Raw genomic sequence first — 22,653 nt, 5'->3', positions numbered from 1 at the left:
AAAAAGAGGGAGGGAAACATCAATGTGTAGTTGCCTTTCGTGGGCCCCCTACTGGGGACCTGGCCTGCAACCCAGGCATGTGCCCCAACTGGGAACTGAACCAGTGTCACAGGCCAGCACTGCATTTCTTTTTAATTAGATTTTATTTATTTATTTTTAGAGAGAGGGGAAAGGAAGGAGAAAGAGAGGGAGAGAAACATTAATGTATGGTTGCACCTCGTGTACCCCTCACTGGGTACCTGGCCCACAACCCAGGCATGTACCATGACTGGGAATCTAACTGACAACCCTTTTTTCCCAGGCCTATACCAAATCCACTGAGCTACACCAGCCAGGGCTCTGGTACTGTATTTCTAAACCTCCCTTTATTTGGTGCCCTGGAGAATTGTACATTTCAGGGCATGAATACTATACTGTGATTCAGAATGGTGCAGGGCATTTTTTTTTTAAGTGGTAGATGGGCATTTGTAAAAAGAAAAGTGGGGAAAAGGCACATCATGACACTTTCAGCACAGGTGCATTCTTGGGCTTGTCAGCTTCTGGGTGAGGATGTTGCAGAACAGCAATTGGGACCCCACTGCCTGTCAACACCCTCTAAGCAAAATTCCAGAGGCAAAGGTTTGGTGATAAAGCAAAGGCGTCTCTATTCAAAAGCTTCACAATTTTGGAAGAATGGCAGGCTTCTGCCTCAGAGCCCCTCCCCTCTAGAATACCCAAAGAGAAATAATCCTGCCACCCTCTGCTAGGCCAGCCGATCCCAGGCTGTGCCCAGAGTCCTTCCCATCCAAAATACCATCTGTTGGGAAATTCAGGCAGTTAGCTGCAGCAAGGTCATCCTTAAGGCATCCTTGAGGAAAAGAGCCCTAGGGCGATTGCTTCTTTCATTTCAAATCTTTCCATGGGCTCTGGAGGTGTTCAGCTTCTCAGCCAATCCTGTTCTAGGCTGTTTACCATTGTCTTGGGCAAACTCCTCCTACAGCCCCCTCCCTACTTTGCCCAGTGACCTGGTCAGATCTCTCTGTATCGAGGGCAATATGGTGGATGAGCATCTGGAGGCCTGTTCCCTGCAGCATCTCTGCTCAGGAATCTGCCGGACAGTCTCTGTGCACTTGAGTGAGTACAGTGAGGACTGCCATCCGGCAAGCTTCCAGCAGGTGCTACTGTTGTCCTTCCACATTCCCAACTGGCCAGTGGAGGACTTGGGTTAAACGCCTCCAGCTAGAGGGCCGGCACTGCCTTCCAGTGCCTGAAAATACTCAGCTACTGGACAGGAAGAATGAAAGGAATACCTTTTTGTTTGTTTACCTTCTTCCTCAGTTTTTTTCTTTTCCTCCCTGTTTTTGTCACTGGCTGTACCAGGTGTCCATAGTGTGGTTCATTTCACACACAAACGCACACCCCTTTCCTGCTCCATAGTTCCTTCATTTCTGGGTCCATATCTTCCCCTCGTACCCCTGGCATGTTCCCCCGGGCCAGTCTGGGAGAGCTGTGGAACTGTGGTGCCACCAGCAGCAGAAGGTGTGAGGGCCTCCGTATACTGCTTCTGCAGAACGGTCGCAGGAGGGCTGTCTTGTGATGTCCTAGTGTGACTGCTTTGCACAGATTGGTATTCAGATGGCAGGAACCTCTTATGCCACGATAAACCAGTCGATCATAGACATCTTATGAAAAGGGAGCAGACTGAGTAGCACAAGGCAGGAAAGAAATCTTGGACCTTCTGTGGTGCATACATGGAAGAAGGATCACTTCACATCCTTGCCAGCTGTGGCACGTAGAACAGTTGTGGAGGAAGGATTCCTTGCCAGCTTCGTCCTCGGAAGGCACATTCAAGGAACTGGGCCAACGCTTGACCCTCAGTGAAGAGCCTAGAAGCCTACTGAGCACCTGGGTCACGCACCTGCGTGAGGGCACTGCCCGCAGGCTGGCTGCAGCAGACAGATGTCGCCCAAGACCTAAGTTGAGTTTCTGTCTATAACCCAGATCTTAAAATAGGTGCACATTTGGGCATTACAATGCTAGACTTAATATATGAGGAATATTTTCCATTTCTGTTGACATCAAACTTGGCCTTGCTTTTGAATTGTTTATATAGTGCTCAGGTGATGAAGCAGCCTTCTCTCTCTCTCTCTCTCTCTCTCTCTCTCTCTCTCTCTTTGTCTTCTCAGTTTATCAGCTGATGAGCAGTTACAATTAAGAATTTCCTCAGTTTCATCATTGGTTACTATAAATTTGCATGGATAAATTTAAGCTTTGCCTTTAGCTGGGTCACAAGGTAGAATTGCCTGGCATCAATATTTAATCTTTCAGCTGCCTGAATCTCTCAGTGATAAAAGTATTCTAGCTAATGTTTCTTCTTGAAACTTGACCTTCATAATGTGCATTGTTGCTTTTCCTATTGATACACAATACTAATTAGTTGTATACAACATCTAGTAAATGCAATACCAAAGTTTATTGTATAGGAATTAAAAAAAAAAGTACCCCTGAATTTCCAAGAGGGAACAAAATATAGTTGGTGTCACTGAGTTTTTCACTACATATCCAGGGAACTGTAGGTTTTTTTTAAATTAAAATAATTGTAAGATTACTTAAAAATAATTACAGACTAATAGAAGAAATAAGATTGCCAGTCCATTGCTATGTTTTAAAATAGCGTGTTACACTCTCCTGCAAGGTCCAAGTGGCTTTTCTGGCAGTCTGGCTTTATGCACACACATTGTCTCGGGTCTTTTTTTTTCCCTCCCACTCCTTTGTGATTTTGCCCAGGTGTGCACCCTCACTTTTCCCTGAAGGCTTACATTCTGAGTTACCAAAAGAACTGGGAAGGTATTTAAATTATTCTAGATTTCAAAATTGGATTTAAAAAGCCCTTTATAGTTTTTGGAGCTTTCCAAATGGTTAAAAACTAATCTGCCCATTGAAGTGATGGTCAAACTGTGTGCTTCACATCTTGGTCTCCAGAGTTCAGACCACACTCTCCATCGCCTTGGTGACTCAGGTAACACGTAGCCAGATGGCTAGTAGACACTTCCCTGTCCCCTTCTGCTTATGTCATGTATTTTCCCAGAAAAACACGTGTGAAGAATAGCAATATGCACAGAGATGCTTTAGAGTTGAAAGATTAAGTCCCTAGGCCAGGATTCCGTCCAGTCAGTCCTCCGTAATCAGGGAAAGGACAAAATGCCACATCATCCCCAGAATGTTTGTCACTCCCTCAGTGAGCATTTTATGGCCCTTGTAATATTTTTTAGGAACAAAAAAATCCAGAATCAAGTTTATAGGTAAAATTCTTCATTTCTTTAAGAATAAATCCTTCAAATTTCTTTTAAACAGCCTCTCCCTGTTAGCGTGCTCAACAAAGTGAAATGCCGAGTGCAAGATGAGGGCTGAGCCAGAAACAGCAGAGTTTGTGTTTCCCAGGGATGGGCTGTGTCACCCCGGCTGTGGTCTTGGTGACTGGATAGGCCAGCCAGCCAGCCAGCCAGCCAGCCAGCAGCGAGAACTTGCCAGCAGGGACCTCAGTGACCCCTCCTGGCTGGGGCTGCTGCAGGAGCAGACGTCCTTCCCATCACTCCCTTACCTTTAGAGTCGGACTCGAAGGCCAGACCGCTCCAGGTAGTTTCTTTATAGCTCAGCTGCGCAGGCAACAAGGCAAAGCACCCCAGCCTTTGGAGCTGCTTCGCCTCTGTGCAGTCTTGGAGAACGTGGCACTCTTCCTGTATTGTTAATAACGAGGAGGACAGCTAACTTGCATTACTCGCTTAATGTATGCCTGGCACTATTCTAAATGTTTTTATATAAATCAGTCTAACACAAGCCCTGCGAAGGTACGTAATGAAACCCCATTTGGGGGAAAGGTGAGGGACTTATTCATGACCACGCAAGCAGTCAGAGTGAGGGGCATTTGATTTCAGAACCCATTCCTTTTTGGTTTCTAAAAAAATTGTGGAAAATTCCATAAGATGTTAAGTTGGCTCTCTCTTACCTATTTTTTAACAGCTCAGTGGCATCGAGTACATTAACATTGTTGAGTTGCTACCACCCCACCCTCCCCCCACAGAAGTCTTTTCATCTCGCAGAACAGAGAGTCTGTACCATTGGTACTAACTCCCCATTACCCACCCCCAGACACTTTCTGTTCCCAGCTCACTCTTAAGCCAAATGCTTCACTGTCCTTGGAACTTAGGACTGGACTAGCCTGAGCGTATTTTGTTTGATTCACTTTTTCTATCATGCCACTTACACTTCGTTTTTCTCTTGTATGTGTTATGATGAACAAATGTAAATGTGTGTGTTGTTATCCCACTTCTGTGGTGCAGGGTTAGCTTTCCTGTCCTTTCCTTTCACTAGGATGAAAATACTAGGTTTTGAAATAATATCTTTTGTTTCACCCCTGATTGGAAGATCAATAAATGCTCGCTTTAGGAAATTTGGAGAATACAGAAAAGCATAAAGAAGGTAGGGAAGATTATCTGTACTGCCAACTGCTAGAGACAGCGGTTAACTTTTTGGTGCTATGAACTCCTAATATTTGTTTTTCTGTCTATAAATAATACTTTTTCACATTTCACTATATGAACTCCTATGAATCATTAAACAGGAGGGTTTTGCCATCAAGGAGCTTGCATTCCAGTGAAGGAGGTAGGAAAATGCAGTGCACTGTGACAAATGCTCGAATAGGAATAAGCTCTATGGGCATTGGGAATATATAGGGGTATGTGGGGCAGGGGGGCACTTGTCTTGAACTCCTCTCTCCCTGGGTGATAAGGATGCAGGCAGATAAGGCAGGAATTCTCTCCCTTCCTTCAGGAACTGTATTACTGTGTAGCTAGCAAGATAAGCTGGTCAGGACACAACAGCAGGTAACATAGTCTAATGTATGGTCAAGTGCTAAGTTGTGAGATGCAGACTTTGGTACTCCAGGAGCTGGGAGAGGCAATATATCAGTGCAATAATGCCTTAGTGAACATGGAAGTACTGATATTTCTTTGAGATAATGGTTGCATCTCCTTTGGATATATACTCAGAAGTGGGATTGCTAGATCACATGGTGCTTTTATTTTTAATTTTTTGAGGAACCTCCAAATTGTCCTCTGTAGTAGCTGTATCAGTTTACATTCCCACCAATAGTGCACAGGGGTTCCCTTTCCTCCACCTTCTTGCCAGCCTTTATCTCCTGTCTTTTTGGTAATAGTTATCCTAACAAGTGTGAGGTGATATCTCACAGTGGTTTGCATTTCCCTGATAATTAGTGATGTCGAGGAGCTTTTTACGCACCTCTGTATGTCTTTGGAAAATTGTTTATTCATTTTCTCTGCCAGTTTTTTCATTGGGTCGTTTCGTTTTTCTGCTGTTGACTTGTGTGAGTTCTTTATATTTTTTTGATATTAATCCTTCATCAAATATATAATTTACAAATATTTTTTCCCATTCAGTAGGTTGCCTTTTCACTTTGTTGATGATTTCCTTTGCTGGGCACAAGCTTCTTGTCTGATACAGTCCCACTGGTTTTTTATTTTGTTGCCTTCATTTTTGGTCTGAAGTCTAAAACATTATCAGCAAGACCAGTGTATTTTCTTCTTGGAGTTTTATAGTTTCCGTTATTATGTTGAAGTCTTTAAATCCATCTTGAGTTGATTTTTGTGTATGGTGTAAAATAGAGGTACAGTTTCATTCTTCTCCATGTGTCTGTCCAGTTTTTTTGATACCTTTTATCAAAGAGACTCTTCTTTCCTCATTGTATGTTCTTGGCTTCTTTGTCTAAAACAAATTGACCATGTATCCATGGATTTATTTCTGTGCTCTCTGTTCTGTCCCACTCATCCGTGTATCTGTTTTTATGCCAAATACCATACTGTTTTGATTACTATTTATTTGTAATATAGTTTGAAATTAGGAAATGTGAAAACCTTCAGCTTTGTTCTTTCTCCTCAATTGCTTTGGCTATTCAGGATCTTTTGTGGTTCCATACAAAATTTTAGTGTTGTTTTTTTCCCTTTCTGTGAAAAATTAAAATTTAGATAGGGGTTCCATTGTATCTGTAAATCACTTTGCATAGTGTGGACATTTTAAATATTAATTTTTCAATCCATGAGCACAGAATATCTTTCCACATATTTCCACAAACATATTTATGTTTTCTGCAATTTCTTTTATTAGTGTCTTACAGTTTCCAGTGCTTAGATCTTTCACCTCCTTGGGTAAATGTATTCACAAGTATTTTATTTTTGATACTATTGTCATTAGGACTATTTTCTTTAATTCACTTTTGGTAGTTTGTTATTCATGTGTAGAGATGCAGCAGATCTTTGCATATTGATTTTTGTGCCTTGCAACTTTACTGAATTTGTTTATTCTAAGTGTTTTTGATGCTGTCTTTAGATTTCTCTCTATATGATGTCATGTCATCTGCAAACAGTGACAGTTTTATTTCTTCCTTTCTAATTTGGATATTTTTTATTTCTTTTCATGCCTAGTTATTCTGACTAGCACTTTCAGTAATATGTTGACTAAAAGTGGTGAGAGTGGGCAACTTTGTCTTGTTTCTGATCTTAGAGGAAGAACTTTCAGCTTTTCATCATTGAGTATGGTGCTAATTGTGGGTTTGTCATATATGGCTTTTATTATGTTGTGCATTCTCTCTATACCTGATGTTTTCAAAGTTTTTATCATGAAAATACGTTGAATTTTCTCAGATGCTTTTTTTCATGTCTACGTAAACGATCACACTACTTTAATTCTGCATTATGTTAATGTGGTGTGCCGTACTGACTGATGGGCAGGTGTCGAACCATCCTCGCATCCCTGGAATAAGCCCCACCTGATCGAGGCGCATGACCCTTTGAATGTACTGTTGAATTCAGTTTGCTGACATTTTGTTGAGGGTGTTTGCTTGTGTATTGATCAGGGATCTTTGTTTTTCCTGTGTTTCACCTTTATAGCCCGTTTCCTAACTCTGATCTAGAGCAGTCTTATTAATTGTCATCATCTCATGTTCACGACTAGGTTGTGAGCCCCTTGGGTAATCTTTGTGTTTCCTTCAAGGCCTAGAACAATATGTTCCATAGTGTTATGTGCTCTGGAAAGATTTGTAAAATTTCATGTCTGTTAAATTTGATGAGTTGCTATTTGCCATTATTTTCTTCCCAGGAGTATGTTATGTAAACATAGCAGGAATTAAATTTGCTGTGTATTTAGGACATAAGTATTTTCTTTTTGCTAAATAGGAACTCTCCAAGATTACGATGCCCGTCATATTTAACGAGCCTTTGAGCTTCCTACAGCGCCTCACTGAATACATGGAGCATACATACCTCATCCACAAGGCCAGTTCCCTTTCTGATCCTGTGGAAAGGATGCAGGTACGTGTAAGGCAAGCACTGGAAAAAGTGTAAGTCTTAGAGACTTCTCCAGCACTCCCGCCCTCCTCGTCCCCCACCTCAAACACACTGGCACAGCATTGGTGTTAAGTCCAATGGATGAGGTTGGGGAACATTATTAAAACATAGTTGGCATGTTTGGAGTGTCCTCTGCACCCCTCCCCTCACCGTCTCCTAGTCAGAGTCCCACTGTAGTGGAAGGACAGAGAGGACTGCAGGCGAAGCGGAAGGCGGTCTGTAGCCAAACCTGGATGTTGGTAAGCCGTTTCTGAGTCTTCATTTTAGAAAGTAGCATTGTGTTGTGAAAAAATCCATCCTTTCTCCTTTCAGACTCTCTCAGTGTTTCCAAGAAGGAATGAACGCACACACAGGCACGCACAGATATGTACGCGTGTGCTTATGTGTATATAAACATGCACACACTGCTGTAGGTTAAAACAAAAAGCAACACGGGCTGCACTTTTTAATTTTCTTTTGAACAGAAGATGTTCATGTGATGTGTATGGATGGACTAGATACAGGAGAGGATAGTAGGTACATTGTTCTGCTTCACACAAAGCAGGAGCATTCTAAATGGGACTTCTTGGGCCTTTCATTTGCTACAAATCCGCTTTTTCCAACTTCATTTGGAGTGACACCAATTTGTTTACTTTTATCTTTTCTCTCCTGTCCCAAAATATTGTACTGTTTAGAAATTTTGAAGGAATTAAAAGTAATTTGGGGTTTGAGAGTGCTTTAAACATCCTTGAGGGAATCTGTAGCACCTTTAGGGTATTCTGAAAGCGCGGTTGGCAATGACACTCCAGGAAGAAGCTCTGAGTCATCTTCATTCTGCTCATCCACGTTACTAGGGCCATTTAAAATTCAGAGTCATTAAACTCCTCAAAATAATTTCATAAAGTACTGTCTTGTGAGGAATGTCAGTTCCTGAAAGGAGGGGGAGCGAGCGAGGCTTCCTCTGTTTCACTTCTGCTCCTGCCCCGCCCCACAGTGTGTGGCTGCCTTTGCCGTGTCCGCCGTGGCTTCTCAGTGGGAACGCACGGGGAAGCCTTTCAACCCGCTTCTGGGCGAGACGTACGAGTTAGTTCGGTAAGTTCGTACACTCTGTTGCAGACGAGCAGTTGAATTCGTATGCTTTACATACCTTTTTTCAAAATGAAAGAGAAAAATATGTATTTTGAGCATCGCCAGCAACAATTTTGTATGACTGGAGGAAGTTAACAATTTTAATGTTTGTTTCTACAATACTTACTATTTTAGAGACTATGTCAAAAATGTTAAAGTAATTGTAAAATGTACCACTATAAAAAGTAATTATGAAAATATCATTATTCCTGATCATGTAAAATTATCATCCTGTTCTTATGTATATCATAAGCCATGATTTTTTATAATCATATAAAATATATTAGTATACATTTATCCTGTTGGCATGGAGGCAATGAACACATCCACAGCTGTAGTTCTGGCTGCCAGCTGCCCCCTGCTTCTCATTCACACACAGTCAGGGACTTCATCTGGCGTCGTTTCTCTGAATATTCCACTTCTTTGCACAACTTCAATCTCATGTGTCCCCTGGATATTTGAAAGTGGGCACACTAGATTCCTCTCTCTCAATAAAGATGGAGTGATGTTTTTCATTTACATGGCTGTTATTATCAATTTGTGCAACCCACCCCAATTCATGTGACTGTTCTTTATTTTAATATGTTTAAATAGTTAGAAATATAATAACATGGGATTCAGTAGGTTGGGTCACATTTGTACAGTTTCCAATACATTAAGTTGTTCTTTCATCAAGATAACAAAGGCTTGTTTACTTTGTCAAACCTGTTTAATACTTTTTAACTGAAATAACAGTAAGGTACACATTCCATGGCAAGAATTAGTTATAATGTTGTTTTTTGTTTTTGTTTTTAAATCTGTAGAGAAGACCTGGGTTTCAGACTCATCTCGGAGCAGGTCAGCCATCACCCACCCATCAGTGCATTTCATGCTGAGGGATTAAACAACGATTTCATCTTTCACGGCTCCATCTATCCCAAGCTGAAGTTCTGGGGGAAGAGCGTAGAAGCAGAACCCAAAGGAACCATCACCTTGGAGCTGCTTGAGTAAGTTGGAATCGAGCCTTTTGTGTACACACGTACATGTAAGTAGATGCATTTGCACCCAGAGCCGACCTTGTTCAAAAGCTGGAGATACAGAAACAGCTCTGAGGAAGAAGCGTCCTCAGAGCTGCATATAAAAGACTTCAGGGAATAGGGTGACAGCCATGTTAATCAGTCCGAGTATGTTTTAGGTTTAACCTGATGTTTGCCTGTGGTGTTTGCCTCTCTTCCAAGATGGATGGAGCTGATCACTTCATGGCGGCTCTTACGAAACAAGCTTTCTGTGTATCAATGGCAATAATGTTTTGTGTAACTGTCTTTCAAAAGGAATTCACTTTGTGAATTATTGAAATAACAATTGTGTGGCATGTCTTAGGTGTTAGGTAAGTTGGAAGTTCTCTTCTTTCAAAGAGAGAAAGAAGATTAGCTTTAAATTTCAAAGGCAGTTTCAGTTCTCATTAAGCTACACTAAGCCCACTTAAGCTTGTCTTTCCTACTGGTTACTAAGACCTGGGCAGAAGACATAAAGCAACCGTCTGAGGACTCTGACAAGCAAATGACAGCAATTCAATTGGGGAGAGAAATAAAAACCCAAGACCAGTACGGCAGTGAGTGTCTTGGGTTCATCCTTACCCCACATCTCCTGGCTTGGAGTTGGAGGAGCCGCAATCCCACAGCTGGGGGCAGTGGAGGCAGACACAGTTCTAGGAGAAACCCCCTCTCTCTCTGGCTAGAAGGCCTAGACAGATCTTTGTAGAATGTAGAGAATGGGAAAGTCCTTTTCCTCCTCCTCTCCCTGCCTTCCCCAAAGCACACTCCAGGGCCCACAGGTGTGCTCCCACAGTGGCAGTGGCAGCAGCCCACACACGAGGGCCTGACCCTCAGAAAAGTCTTTCTCCTTGGAGAGAAGAACTGGATAAAGGGTCTCTGTGGTTCAGGGAGTGAGAGGAGAATCCCTGTTCTTTTTTTCCTCCCTCTTTCTTCTCACCTCTTTGTCCCAGAGGAAGACCCAGTTGTGGAAAGTGCAAGACAGCACAGAGGGGCTAACACCCCATTTTGTAGCCAGAGGGGAGAGGCCTGACCCTCTGGTATCCGAGAGCGTGGGGAAATTCACAGAGAGTAGCAAGCTCAAGAAAGGGATCCCACGAAGCTGTGTTGGAGTGCGTAAGATCGTCCTTGTGCTCACGCACTGAAACGATCTGAAGTGGGACACCACAGGCCTTGAGATCTGAGCTACCGTGTGGACCAGTGTCCGGATCCCCAAACGACCATTGAGGGTGCAGCTGAAGAGCACTAAAAGGCTTTGAAACTTCAGCTGACGCTAGAGTCAGAGGCCACAGAAAGTGGGTCAGGACTCATGGTCTGAAACTGTAGCAATTGCCTACTAAAATATAACTCAATATTCTCCAGGAGATTTTAAGAGGGCCCAGAGTATTGTAATATTCACATGTTCAGAGTACTATCCCAAATTACTCATCATGCAAGGGAACCAGAAAATGTCAACAACCCACAGTGGAAAAACAATCAATAGACTAACCCCGTAGTACTCAGATACTGAAATTTGTATCAAAGGCTTTAAAGCAGCTGCTATAACTATGTTTCAAGGAATAAAGATGAAGACTCTTAAAATGAATAGAAGGAGAGTCCAGCAAACACATGGAAGTATTAGTATTGAAAAATGGAGTGACAGTGCAATGCCTAGAACAGGCACAACAGCAGAATCTGAGTAATGGAGAGACACACTGTGTCTCAACATAATGGGAAGCCTCAGTGTACATAGTTAAGGTGTTAATTCTCCCATAATTGATTTATAAGCAGCCTTTGGTAACACAATCCAAATAAAAGTCCTGGGATGATTTTTTATAGATATGAAGATGTTGATTTTAAAATTTATATGGAAAGGCAAATGAAAAAGAAGTTAAAACAATTTTAAAAAGAACAGAACTGACAGATTCCTACTTCCCAGTTAAGACTTAACTTAAAGCCGTTGTGATAAAGACAGTGTGGCACTGGCAAAAAGGATAGACACGTATATCCGTGGAACCGTGAAGAGAGTCTAGAAATTAGCCCACAGAAACATGGCCGGTTGATTTTTGACAAAGGCACAAAAGCAATTCAGCGAAGGATGGTCCTTTCCATAAATGGGTTGGGAACAGTTGGACATCCATATGTTAGAAAATGGATCTCAACGTACATCTCATACCCTCTATAAAAAACAACTCAAAATAGAGCATAAGCTGAAATAAAATGTACAACTATAAAGCTTTTCGGAGAAAACATAGAAGAAAATCTTTATGACCTTAGATTTGGCAAAAATGTCTTACAGATATGATACCAAAGCACAATCCAGAAAAGACAAAATTGGTAAATTAGATTTTATCAGAATGAAAAACTTGCTCTGTGAAAGACACTGTTCAGAGAATGAAGAGACAAACTACAGATGGGCAAAAATTATTTGCGTATCTTGTATCTAACAAATGACTTTTAGACAGAATAAAGAACTCTCAAAAGTCGAGAAGAAAACTTGAGAGAATAAGATATGAGCAGATCGTTCACCAAAAAAGCTGCACAGATGGCAGATAAGTGTAGGAAAGGAAGCTCCACAGCACTGATCCTTAGAGACATACAAGAACTCACAAGGAGATACGCTTAATAGAATGGCTAAAATCAAAGCAGTTTTTAAAAAACGATAATATAAAATGTTGGCAAGGATGCAGAGCAACTAGAAAGTTCATATGTTGGTGGGATACAAAATGATGGAGCCACTCTGGGGAGCAGTTCTTACAAAGTCACCCCTACGTCTACCACATGGCTCACCAGTTCCACTCACAGGTTTTCCTCTAGAAATATGAAAACTTACATTCTCACAAAAACCTGTACACAGATGTTTATAGTATTATTATTTATAGTCACCCAAAACTGAAATCAACCCACGTGTCTTTTGATGAGTGAATGGTGAAGCCTACAGTAGAATACTACTCAGAAATAAGAAAGATGAAATTACTGATACAGGGAGTTTAAAATGCCTCATACAAATGGAAATAGCCAGTCTCAGAAGGTTACTGCATCATCCTACTTACATGACGTCCTGGACATGTGTGAAATCGGAGCTTGTTCACATGCACGAGTTTTCCCCTTGGATGAGCCGGAGGGCGCTTTCCCTGGAAAGTGCTAAATCATAGGCTTTCATTTTTACTTTCTACCTAATTTTTTTAAAATATGTTTTCACCTAACTGTTGAATGCCATAGATGATTGTAAGCGTAGTTCATTTGGAGTTTGGTGGAAGTGTAGAGTTTTTTCCTTAAGCTTCTGCATCCTTTTAAGAAGCAATAAAAGTAGTAAAATGGCACCTGTTTTCCTGTGAGTCAACACCAGTAGGTCTGAGTTGTCTCTGGTACTCTGATCTGTTGTCCTCAGTTAATGGGGTTTGAGACAAATCGCTCTTTTAAACAAAATAACACTTCTTATTTGTCTGGGTATTGGTTTTATTTTTGTTTCGTAGACACAATGAAGCATACACATGGACCAACCCTACTTGCTGTGTACATAACATCATTGTGGGCAAACTCTGGATTGAGCAGTACGGCAATGTGGAAATCACAAACCACAAGTAAGACACTTTAGGGTAGTTATCTGTCGCTTCGATTGTCATCATCCGGTATCAGTGGACTTCATTTAAAAAAAAAAGCTCTAGATAAATTCAGAACAGGCTATTTAACTATTAAACGAATAGCAGGCCATTTATTTAATGAGCACAGTTCATTAAAGTTTCTGATTAGCAAAGACTAGGTGAACTCTGAGTTTCCCTAACCTCTGTTAACTCCAACCTCAGCTAGTTTTGCTGATATTGTTTAGTTTGTATTATTCACAGAGCAGGAGTGGGGCTGGAGGAACATAAAAGTTGAAAACAGTTGGGTTCAAAACCTACTTTGTGACCTCAGGCAAGTGTCTTGGTCAGCCTGGGCTGCAATAACAGAATACACAGCGGGATTAAACAGCAGGAATTGATCTCTCGTGGTCGTGGAGGCTGGGAAATCCTCGATCAGTGGGGCAGCAGATTTGACATCTGATGAAGCCCTCCTCCTGATCTGCAGATGGCTGCCTTCTTTGTGTCCTCACATGGCACAGAGTGGGGGAGATCATCCGCTGTGTCTCTTCCTTCAAGGGCACTGATCTGATTCCTAAGGGCTCCTCCTCATGACCTAATAATCCCCTGACACCATCACATTGGGGGTTAGGGCTTCAACACATGCTTGTGGGGGGAGGGGCACAGATAGTAGTTCCATAGCAGCAAGTCACTTATTCTTTACGAACTTTGCCTACCTTTTTTACTGTGGGCCCAGCAGCAAAATGCTGCTAGAAATGTTATCATAATCATTACTCTCTATTGCTTCTTCCATGGCAGATGGTAATCTGAGCTTCCTATCTCCTCCTTAGGACTGGGGACAAATGTGTGTTGAATTTCAAGCCATGTGGCCTTTTTGGTAAGGAATTACACAAAGTTGAAGGCTACATTCAAGATAAAAGGTAAAGTGTTCATTTTAAATGGTGACTAGTACAGGTCAACATTTATTTATTTATTTATTTATAAATGTCAGTATTAAAATCTGCTATAACCTAGGAAACAGGCATTTCAATAAGTTGGAAAATCATCTACAAGGAAATATCTATTTCTCTAAAGAATCTGATTCATAAGCTTCTTTATAATAATATTCAGTTATAGCAAAATGCTGGGTTAATTGTTGGCTAAACATCAGTTTCTCTTGACAGCAAAAAGAAGCTCTGTGCCCTCTATGGGAAGTGGACTGAATGTTTATACAGTGTCGACCCCGCCACTTTTGAGGCTTTCAAAAAAAACGACAAGAAAACCCCTGAAGAGAAGAAGAACAGCAAACAGGTGCGCACCCGTCAGTGGCGTCAGCGGGGCCCTGGGCTCTCAAACCCGCGCTAACCCCTTGGCAGGTGGCCTGTTCCTGGGTCACAGGTTGACCTTTTTTTCCTTCTTGCTAATTCATGTAACTTTTCTCCATGAATTTTTTACTGAGGTATAATTGGCAGACATCTTTAAGTCTCTTTAATGAACCATTAATCTGCCTTAGCAGCGAATCTCTGACGGTCTCCCGCAGAGGTGGGCGTGCGCCGCCTCCCCCACTGTGCGCAGGCGCTGCCGGGCTCTGACCGCATCTGCGTCGCTTTGGGAAGTTGGAGCCCTTCTCAGTGAGACGTTTTCTTTTTTTCTTTCTGTTTACGGATGTTAGAAATTGAGATCCATTGAATATTTTCAAATATTAAAAATTATCTCCTCCATTTCCATGCTAATTAGTATTTTGGCTGCCCTCTCCCTCATCTCTAAATCACTGAAGTTGACACGAGGGCGTCACCCCAGGACGGCTGTCCTGTTACTAAACTTCATTCCTGTAGGACAGGTAACGTCCAGCAGAATTCCCCACGGGTGAGGCCTGCAGCTTCCTGTCACAGGGCCTAAGGAGGCTCTGAGGTTGGGCAGACTCCTGCCCTTCCCCCAGGCCAGAGAGCTGAGAGCCCGGCAAGGCTGCACTGTTGTTGGGGCAGGAGGTATTCTAGGACCCATGGCTTTCAGGGGCCGGCCCGTGGTTCAGGGCACTGCTCTGGGTCGGAGTCCTGTCTCTGCGTTTATGAGCGGTGCCTCCTCTCTGCCCCAGTGCCTTCGTTTGTAAAATGGGAACAATAATAGGACCTACTTGGCAAATGAGCTGATAAATGTAGAGGGCTCTGAAAAGTATCTGGTTAGTAAAGATGACTGAAGTCCTTTCTGCTCAAAGCATGCCCGTGCACTGGCGACTGAGCCTCCTCTGAGAGCCCGCAGGCTTCCGGGCCCCCTTGGACCTCCTGCATCACTGTCCCAGGGGCTCTGCTGGCAAGTCTGCATGTGAAAGTTTAAGAAACCCTAACATTCCTCGAAAACAGAAGGCGTATTTATGAGCAACTTCCTTTGTACACCGAGTTAACCGTGGTCCTGAGGTGAAAGGAGTTTTATGAAATGACCAGAGCATGCTGATTTCCTGTTGCTTTGGCCTTTTTCTTGCTCCTCCCACCCCCATCGTCTCTCTGTGCACAGTGCTGCTTTCCAACCTCACCTCCAAGTGCCAGCAGAATTGCCGGCAAGTGCCACGCTCTCCAAGTGCCCCTTCTGCTTTTCCTTCCTGGGAGGTGCCTGACACTTCCTGCAGCTGTTAGAACTGGTGGCGCTGTAGAAGAACATGTTCCAGGGTCCCGGGAACCCTGACACAAAGTCCCCCGCGGCAGCTCCAGCCAGCACAAGGCAGCTTGGCAAAGCTGCCCTCTCACGAACACATGTGCTGTCCACCCTCCCTCTGTAGAGGTGGAGTGGGGGCAACAAAGGACATTGGCGAAATTCCACAAAGCTCCCCCCACGCCCCCTAAGCCCCTGGTCAGTCTTTGTGGAAGAGCGGCCTTACCCACCTGGAGAGAAAAATTATTCTCCCACACCCGCTCCTTGTGTTGTCTCTCTCCTTCCTGGGTGCGTCTGGCTGCCCTAGATTGCTGATGTTCCTGGGCATAGGCAAGTGTGTGGGAAGTTCACCAGATGCCGCGGGAAGGTCATTAGCATCAGCGTTGTCACCTCCTTGCTGCTGTTTTCAACTGTATATTCACTAAATGTTCTAGATTTGGCAACTGTGTGACATCGGGAGTATTAACCTTCCAAAGGCTTGAATTCTGTATAGAGTCTTATAAAACTGTGGTAATAATATATCCTCGTAGGTTTATTATGTAAAGACTAAATATAGAGAGAGCTCCTAGTATATATAGCTCTGGCCTCGGCGGGGGTGGTAGCCAAAAACAATGTGGCTTCCTTTTTAGCCTAACATATTTTTAATTTTTTTATCAAATGCTTTCAGTATTCCTGCTAGTTTTGTGTAATCATTTTGTGGACGGCCCCAAGAATTTAACTTTTTCTTGAATTCTCACAATGTTTCAGTAGACACTCAAATGAGTTATTCTGTCTTTTAAAAATGCTTTAAAAACATTAAAACACTAGTAAAAAGTGATGATGATGATAACACCTTGAATGCAAATATCACTAAATGTTACAACACATCAAGCTCTCGAGACTCATGACACTGAAGTCATTCTGGCGCCGTGGGCCCTGCACTGTGTTCCGGGGAGGGAGACGAGGGTGAGCGCGTCCCCACGCTCCGGCCCCTGGGCAGTTAACATTCTGGTGCTGTGCAGTAAATAAATGGTGATCTTCTAGTTTGAAGTATGTTCTCTTTAAAATGTTTTAATTTTGTTCCTCTGTTGGTCCTTCCAGATGAGCACGTCGGAGGAGTCGGATGAAATGCCCATGCCGGATTCTGAAAGTGTGTGTGTTATCCCGGGAAGTGCGCTCCTGTGGCGGATAGCCCCGCGGCCTCCCAACTCTGCTCAGGTGCGCTGGGCTTCAGAAAGCCTTCCCACTCCTACATTCAGCTCCGATGGTGCTCTTCCCATGCGGGTGCAGGGCCAGTCCTGGCAGGATGTAGATGACTTTAGGATGTCATTGAAATGCTCCCTGCTGTCCCTCTGCTCACTCCTGGGTGCAGTTTCCTTTCTCGCCCTGAGGCCCAGTGCATTTGTGCTGTTCCTCCCTTCTGGGGCCTGGCCAAGGACATGTGCTGGGATGGGACTTCTGGGGGCTTATTTAGCAGTCACTTAGGAGAATGCTGGCTCTCATTAAATGCAAGATGATGCAGCCTCTTCAGTGTAAGCCTCCCAGACAGAGCAAGCAATGATTTTAATGAAAGAAGTAGAAAGAATGCTGATTTTGCTTATAGTCCTACTTAAAGTTGACAGCGATATGGAATATGAATATTCTGTGAGGCCTGCGTCAGGATTTCTTTGAGACCAGTACCACAGGTGGTGAAAACATTTAGATACGTGGACTGCGAAAGGCTGACGATTATTGCCATCAAGGGAAGGGTTCATCGTCAGATCAAACCTGTTCTACCTTCTGGGTTTCCATTTTTCATTATGCCTTGGTATATGCTAATTTGAACGTTTCGCTTCCTTTTCAGATGTACAATTTCACTAGCTTTGCCATGGTTTTGAATGAGATAGACAAGGAAATGGAGAGTGTGATTCCTAAGACAGACTGCAGGTTGCGGCCTGACATCCGAGCCATGGAAAATGGAGAGATTGGTAACTAGCATCTGGTGGCGCTACTGCTGAGGGGTCATTTTGGGGGGTGATGGTTTGTTTTATTCCTGGGGCTTGTTAGCATCATTGCAGTACAAGCATTTTAGTCTTTCCTCGAATCGTTTTGGGTTTGTTTTTGTTATGAGAGAGGCGAGCGGCAGCTGCAGCAATCAGCTGCCCTGCGCTGTGGGTCTCTCCAGCTTGCTCTCACGTGCTGCAGCTGGAGATCCCATGGCTGCATCCAGCCACAGCCCTCGGTATCATGCTGCCTTAGAAATTTTTCTCTAAAATTTAAGTTTGGTAACTTCTGTTTTAAATTTGGAAATCTGAGATAGGCTCTCTTAGCTCCTGTTCATTATTTCAGTGAGCCTCCCTGATACTTGAATATACTGTATGTAACCAGAGGGATATGTTTTGTGTCTTTTATTTTCTTAAAATTTTTAATTACAGTTGACATTCAATATTATGTCAGTTTCAGGTGTACAGCACAGTGATCAGACATTTATGTAACTGGCCAAGTGATCCCCCGATAAGCTTAGTGCCCCTCTGACACCACAGTTATTACAGAGTTACTGACTCTGTCCCGGTGCTGTACTTCACATTCCGGGACTGCTCTGTAACCACCAGCCTGTACTGCTCCACCCCTTCCCCTTTTCCGCCCATCTCCCAACCTGCCCCCACCGGCAGCCATCAGTCTGTTCTAACCAAAAGCATCTCTTAACTGTCAGCGAGGAAGTTGAAAAAAAAGAACATCTTTATCAACTTTAAAGTCAGTTCTAATTATTATACTATATATTTTAGAATGAAATATCAAACAGCTGTGCCTCCCCTTGGTCAGTTAACACTTTCTTAATCTTGTAGTGTTAACTTCCTTCTAGTTCAGGGGTCCTCAGAATGGGGGCAGTTTTCCCCCGGGGGTATGTGGCCGTGTCTGGAGACTTTGGTTGTCCCACCCGGGAACTGCTGCTGGCACAGTGGGGTGGGGTGGGGGCCTGGGATGCAGCTAAGTGTCCTACGTGCCCAGCACAGTCTCCCAGAGAGTCATCCGCTCCTATGTGTCAGCAGGGCCAATGTCGAGAAACCCTGTTCTAACTGAACCCTCTGAGGCTCTCTGAATTGTCAGTGAGACGTTGGGATGGTATTTTGGAAGATTGTATGAATTTCTTGTGAAGGGAATCTGAAGCTCTGTGAGGTCTCAGTAAGAATTTGGAAAAATTCACATTTATTCAGTTTCTCTGCCCAGATTTTCACTGAAATATTTTAGTGACATCATTTTTGGCCTTAAGAATAAGCAGGTTCTTGTTGGTAAATGCAGGTGTTATTAAGGCCAGAGGCTATAGGGAGAGACGACTAGGTCCCGAACGCCAGCCCTGCCTCCTGATAACTTAGGTGTATGTGAGAATTCCAGCTTGGTGTTCAACCACGACGTTCGCCTTCTGATACCGTGGAGGCCTTGCTGACCCTTTGGGGTGGCACTTCTCCACAAAGTTATGCTTAGTACTGTGCCTGCATTCTCTTCTTGTACAATAACTGTAACTGCTTTCCATTGATGTCATTTTAGATCAAGCTAGTGAAGAAAAAAAACGACTTGAGGAAAAACAAAGAGCAGCTCGAAAAAACAGGTCCAAGTCGGAAGAGGACTGGAAGACGAGGTGCGTGCTCTTTCAGGCCCGGCAGCTGAGCCCCCGGGCGCTGCCGTGTGGGGCAGGCAGGGCTGTCAGATCCGAGGGTGAACTGCCAGGGAGGCCTCACTGAGCCCTGCCACATGATTCCTGGGCCTGAGGGAGAAGTTCTTTCCACTGAGTATTCGGGCTGAGAGAGTTGATGTGTGACAAAGAAAAGAGAGCATTTGGAAATTAAGGTTAAAATAGTCCCACACAATTATCACAGGTAAATGCCAACTAAGAAAACGATCTTGCTTCCTTATCCAGCAAAGCCCTGTCCTTTTCATATGTCTGATGAGAAGTAAAATGCAGAACTACAGGTTCTGGCATGAAAATAGGCTCAGAGCCATTTGTTTATATGTATGTGAGTAAATTGCAAGGCTGTTTGCTTATGCATATATCATGCACTTTTTTTCACGTGGAGGGCATGTGATGATACTGGCAGAGGTTTCCAGACATGAATGCTGAAAAGTAGGAGAGCCAGAAGTGGAGAGAAACCCTAATCCTCTGCGGCAGACCATCGACCTCAGGGTGCTCACCCCTAGTGCGTGTTCACACTCTGCCCGAGAACGAGTGAGCCCCGAAGGGAGGCTTGCAGACGTGCTCTTTAGAGGACTGTGCTCACATGCTGTTAAATCTACCAATCTGTGACATGTCTCATTGCGACTTTTCCTCCTCTCTGTTCTCTATAGAGGAAGTCCTGTGGCTCAGGGCCTCAAGCTTGGTTAAATCTTAAAATTGTTTTTGGCCACCCTGATTTTGATTGGCCAGCTTTTCTGAAGTGCTTGCCTTGCTACATCTGATGACAAAGTGCTTCTTCTACTGCTGAGATTTTTGAGACCCAGGACAGTATGTAACCCTCTACTTCATATTGGACATAAAGTCTGTGGCTTTGACCAAATAATGGTTCCTTAATATATTTCTAGTTTGGTTACCAATGTCTGAATCATATATAGAGTGATCGTCTATACATTTTCTAATAAGGGACAAGTCCCAAAAGCTAAATTATTTATGTAATAATATTTCTAAAAATTGGGTCTAATGGCATTTACTCTGTGATACTTCGAAGAATTAGCCTAGTCTGAAGCATTTTTTTTCCTCTCAGGGTTTTTAGAGCTTCTGTAGTGACAATAGTAACACCTGAGACTTAACCTAACGAATCTAACCTCACACTTAATTGTAAATATTTTTAGAAGCAATTTATTTGGAAAGAATGGCAAAGAAATTTAAGACTGTTTCCATAAATGCTACTCTAGAAATGAAAACATATTTAGAAAGTGTTGCACAAATTTAATTGTGAACCTTTTGGGCAAGTAGGTTTGCATTCTCGTTACCTCAGAAAGCTGGGACTCCGGGAGATGCGTCACATGTTTTTTAAAGGTCAAGAAAATGATTAGTGCAGCACCTTCTAGAATTAAATAAGACAAGATATTGAAAGCTAGGCTATAACCTAAGAATCCATATAAGCATGGAGAAAACTGAGGCCCAGAAAATTTGGACTAGATTAATGTCAGTGCATTATCAATTATTAGCTCGGACAAGTTATTCAACCTAACATTCAGCTATTTTTGTAAAACAGCTTTAAGAGCTTGGGGGCATTTACTGTGAACTGGGCACCTTACACATTACTGTAGGTGTGTTGTCAAAGTTAATTTTATCCCAATTTCTTATTTCTAACTGCCTTTAAAAGGATGACTTCTAGTGGAAGGAATGGGACTAGAGGACGAACAGTTAGACAAACATACTGGTTCTAACAGCCCTACCAAACAGAAGATCCTAATTCTGTTAAGGGGCATTTCTGAATGCCGTGGAAAACCTATAAACCTTTTGCATGGTATCTCCACACACTTTGGAACATTATTCTACCTGCGTGCTCTCCAAAGGGGAAACTGGAACTCCATACTCTTTGGGAATCCCGAACTCACAGACTGAACTAACTGCTGCAGCAGGGAAGTACTGGGAGCACAGCAGCAGGTACCCCGTGACTTCGGTTTCCCCTGCCAATCATGTCTTCTCTCTTTGAACAGGTGGTTCCATCAAGGTCCCAACCCCTACAACGGAGCACAGGACTGGCTTTACTCGGGCAGCTACTGGGACAGAAACTACTTGAATTTGCCTGACATTTATTAAAATGCAGACAAGTCAGGGTGTTTGGCTAATCTACAAATAAGTCGTAAACCTATGTTTTTAATTTTTTTCCCTTTGGTTTCTACTCATCTTTAAAAAAAGAAAACCCACTCATAACTTGCATTTCACCCAACAAAAGTAGGGCATAAGGTGATACTGTTGGTGAAAGTCTTACAGAAAATGGGTAATTTTGCTATCCATACTTATTTGGAATACTATTTTATATAGAGGTAATAGAACTGCTGGAGAATATGCTTTTTTATGGTTGCTGTTGCCATAATTACTGAAGGTTTATACCTAAATGTAACTTTAGCTTTATGAAATTATACAGTAATCCCAAATCAAGTTATTTTGAATATTTTATGCTGTCATGCTTGAATGTTTTAGATGTAACTTTGAAATGTTTAGAATTCTCCTGTACAATGTTTATGTGCTCGAATGCAGAGGTTATGTCATTTTGTAAAGACTATTGATAAGATGGCTTTTCTTCTAACCCTCTCAATTTTCCCCATCCCCACCTCCAAACAGAAAAAAAAAAAAAGCCTGAATAGTCAGAATAGGTGTTCCTGATTTGAAAATTCTAAAGAATTAAACTGAAAAAGTATTTCACTTTCTGTAGTGCTCCGAATTTGCTTTTACAATTCTGTAATCCGTCATTAGAATTAAGAGGTGTTTAATTGTTCATGTTCGAATTGAAAATATGTATAAAATCTACCAATTCACAGAAATCCCCTAGAAATAGATTCTAATCACCAGTACCATTATGTAATGACAAACCTTTTTAAATGCTTCACCTTCCAGTGGCCAGTGCCACCAAAGAAATTAAGTTGCACTCATGTATTATAACTGTCGAACTGTGTAACAGGAGGGCTTGTGCATTTCAAGTTGGCAAGGCCCCTGTGTACTTAAACTATGTATGGAGACGACCTGTACAATAGCTTTGCCCCTTTAATTGGGGTACATTATTAATCTTATGTATTTATCCACCTGACCATAGACAGAGATACTGCTCCAAGGGGCCTTAGGTAGCTGCCAGTAAATTATTTTCATTGCTATCTTGAAGTTAACAAGTGTTATAATGAAATAATCTATCTGATGCTAAATAAAGGCTTTAGAATGTTACAAGTGTGATTTCTTCTACACTTTCAAATGTACTAATGTTGCCACTTCATACCATCCTAAGTTATCAATAATGTCCT

General features: G+C 42.6%; 1 protein-coding gene and 1 non-coding gene across 9 annotated transcripts in view; one reads left to right on the top strand and one right to left on the bottom strand.

Moving 5' to 3' along the window:
- Nucleotides 1-22,576, top strand: part of OSBPL1A (oxysterol binding protein like 1A) — a 207,322-nt gene extending 184,746 nt beyond the window's left edge. For all 8 annotated transcript variants that reach the window (XM_045849885.1, XM_045849884.1, XM_045849886.1 and 5 more), the window contains 10 exons: nucleotides 7,227-7,361; nucleotides 8,371-8,468; nucleotides 9,308-9,490; nucleotides 12,991-13,098; nucleotides 13,926-14,015; nucleotides 14,259-14,385; nucleotides 16,801-16,917; nucleotides 17,543-17,666; nucleotides 19,225-19,315; nucleotides 21,355-22,576. In XM_045849885.1, coding sequence (XP_045705841.1) covers nucleotides 7,227-7,361; nucleotides 8,371-8,468; nucleotides 9,308-9,490; nucleotides 12,991-13,098; nucleotides 13,926-14,015; nucleotides 14,259-14,385; nucleotides 16,801-16,917; nucleotides 17,543-17,666; nucleotides 19,225-19,315; nucleotides 21,355-21,457 — 1,176 coding nt within the window. In that variant the 3' untranslated portion in view covers nucleotides 21,458-22,576. The remainder of the gene's footprint in view (nucleotides 1-7,226; nucleotides 7,362-8,370; nucleotides 8,469-9,307; nucleotides 9,491-12,990; nucleotides 13,099-13,925; nucleotides 14,016-14,258; nucleotides 14,386-16,800; nucleotides 16,918-17,542; nucleotides 17,667-19,224; nucleotides 19,316-21,354) is intronic.
- LOC123826473 lies at nucleotides 17,801-17,931 on the bottom strand. Its single transcript, XR_006787053.1, has one exon. It is a non-coding gene; the product is annotated as a small nucleolar RNA SNORA44 (small nucleolar RNA).
- Nucleotides 22,577-22,653: the final 77 nt, after the last annotated feature.

Source organism: Phyllostomus hastatus, unplaced genomic scaffold, assembly GCF_019186645.2.
Source record: "Phyllostomus hastatus isolate PE091 unplaced genomic scaffold, TTU_PhHast_1.1 phas_contig_80, whole genome shotgun sequence".
NCBI classification, from domain to species: Eukaryota; Metazoa; Chordata; class Mammalia; order Chiroptera; family Phyllostomidae; genus Phyllostomus; species Phyllostomus hastatus.
This window is presented reverse-complemented; position numbering and strand designations above follow the sequence as displayed.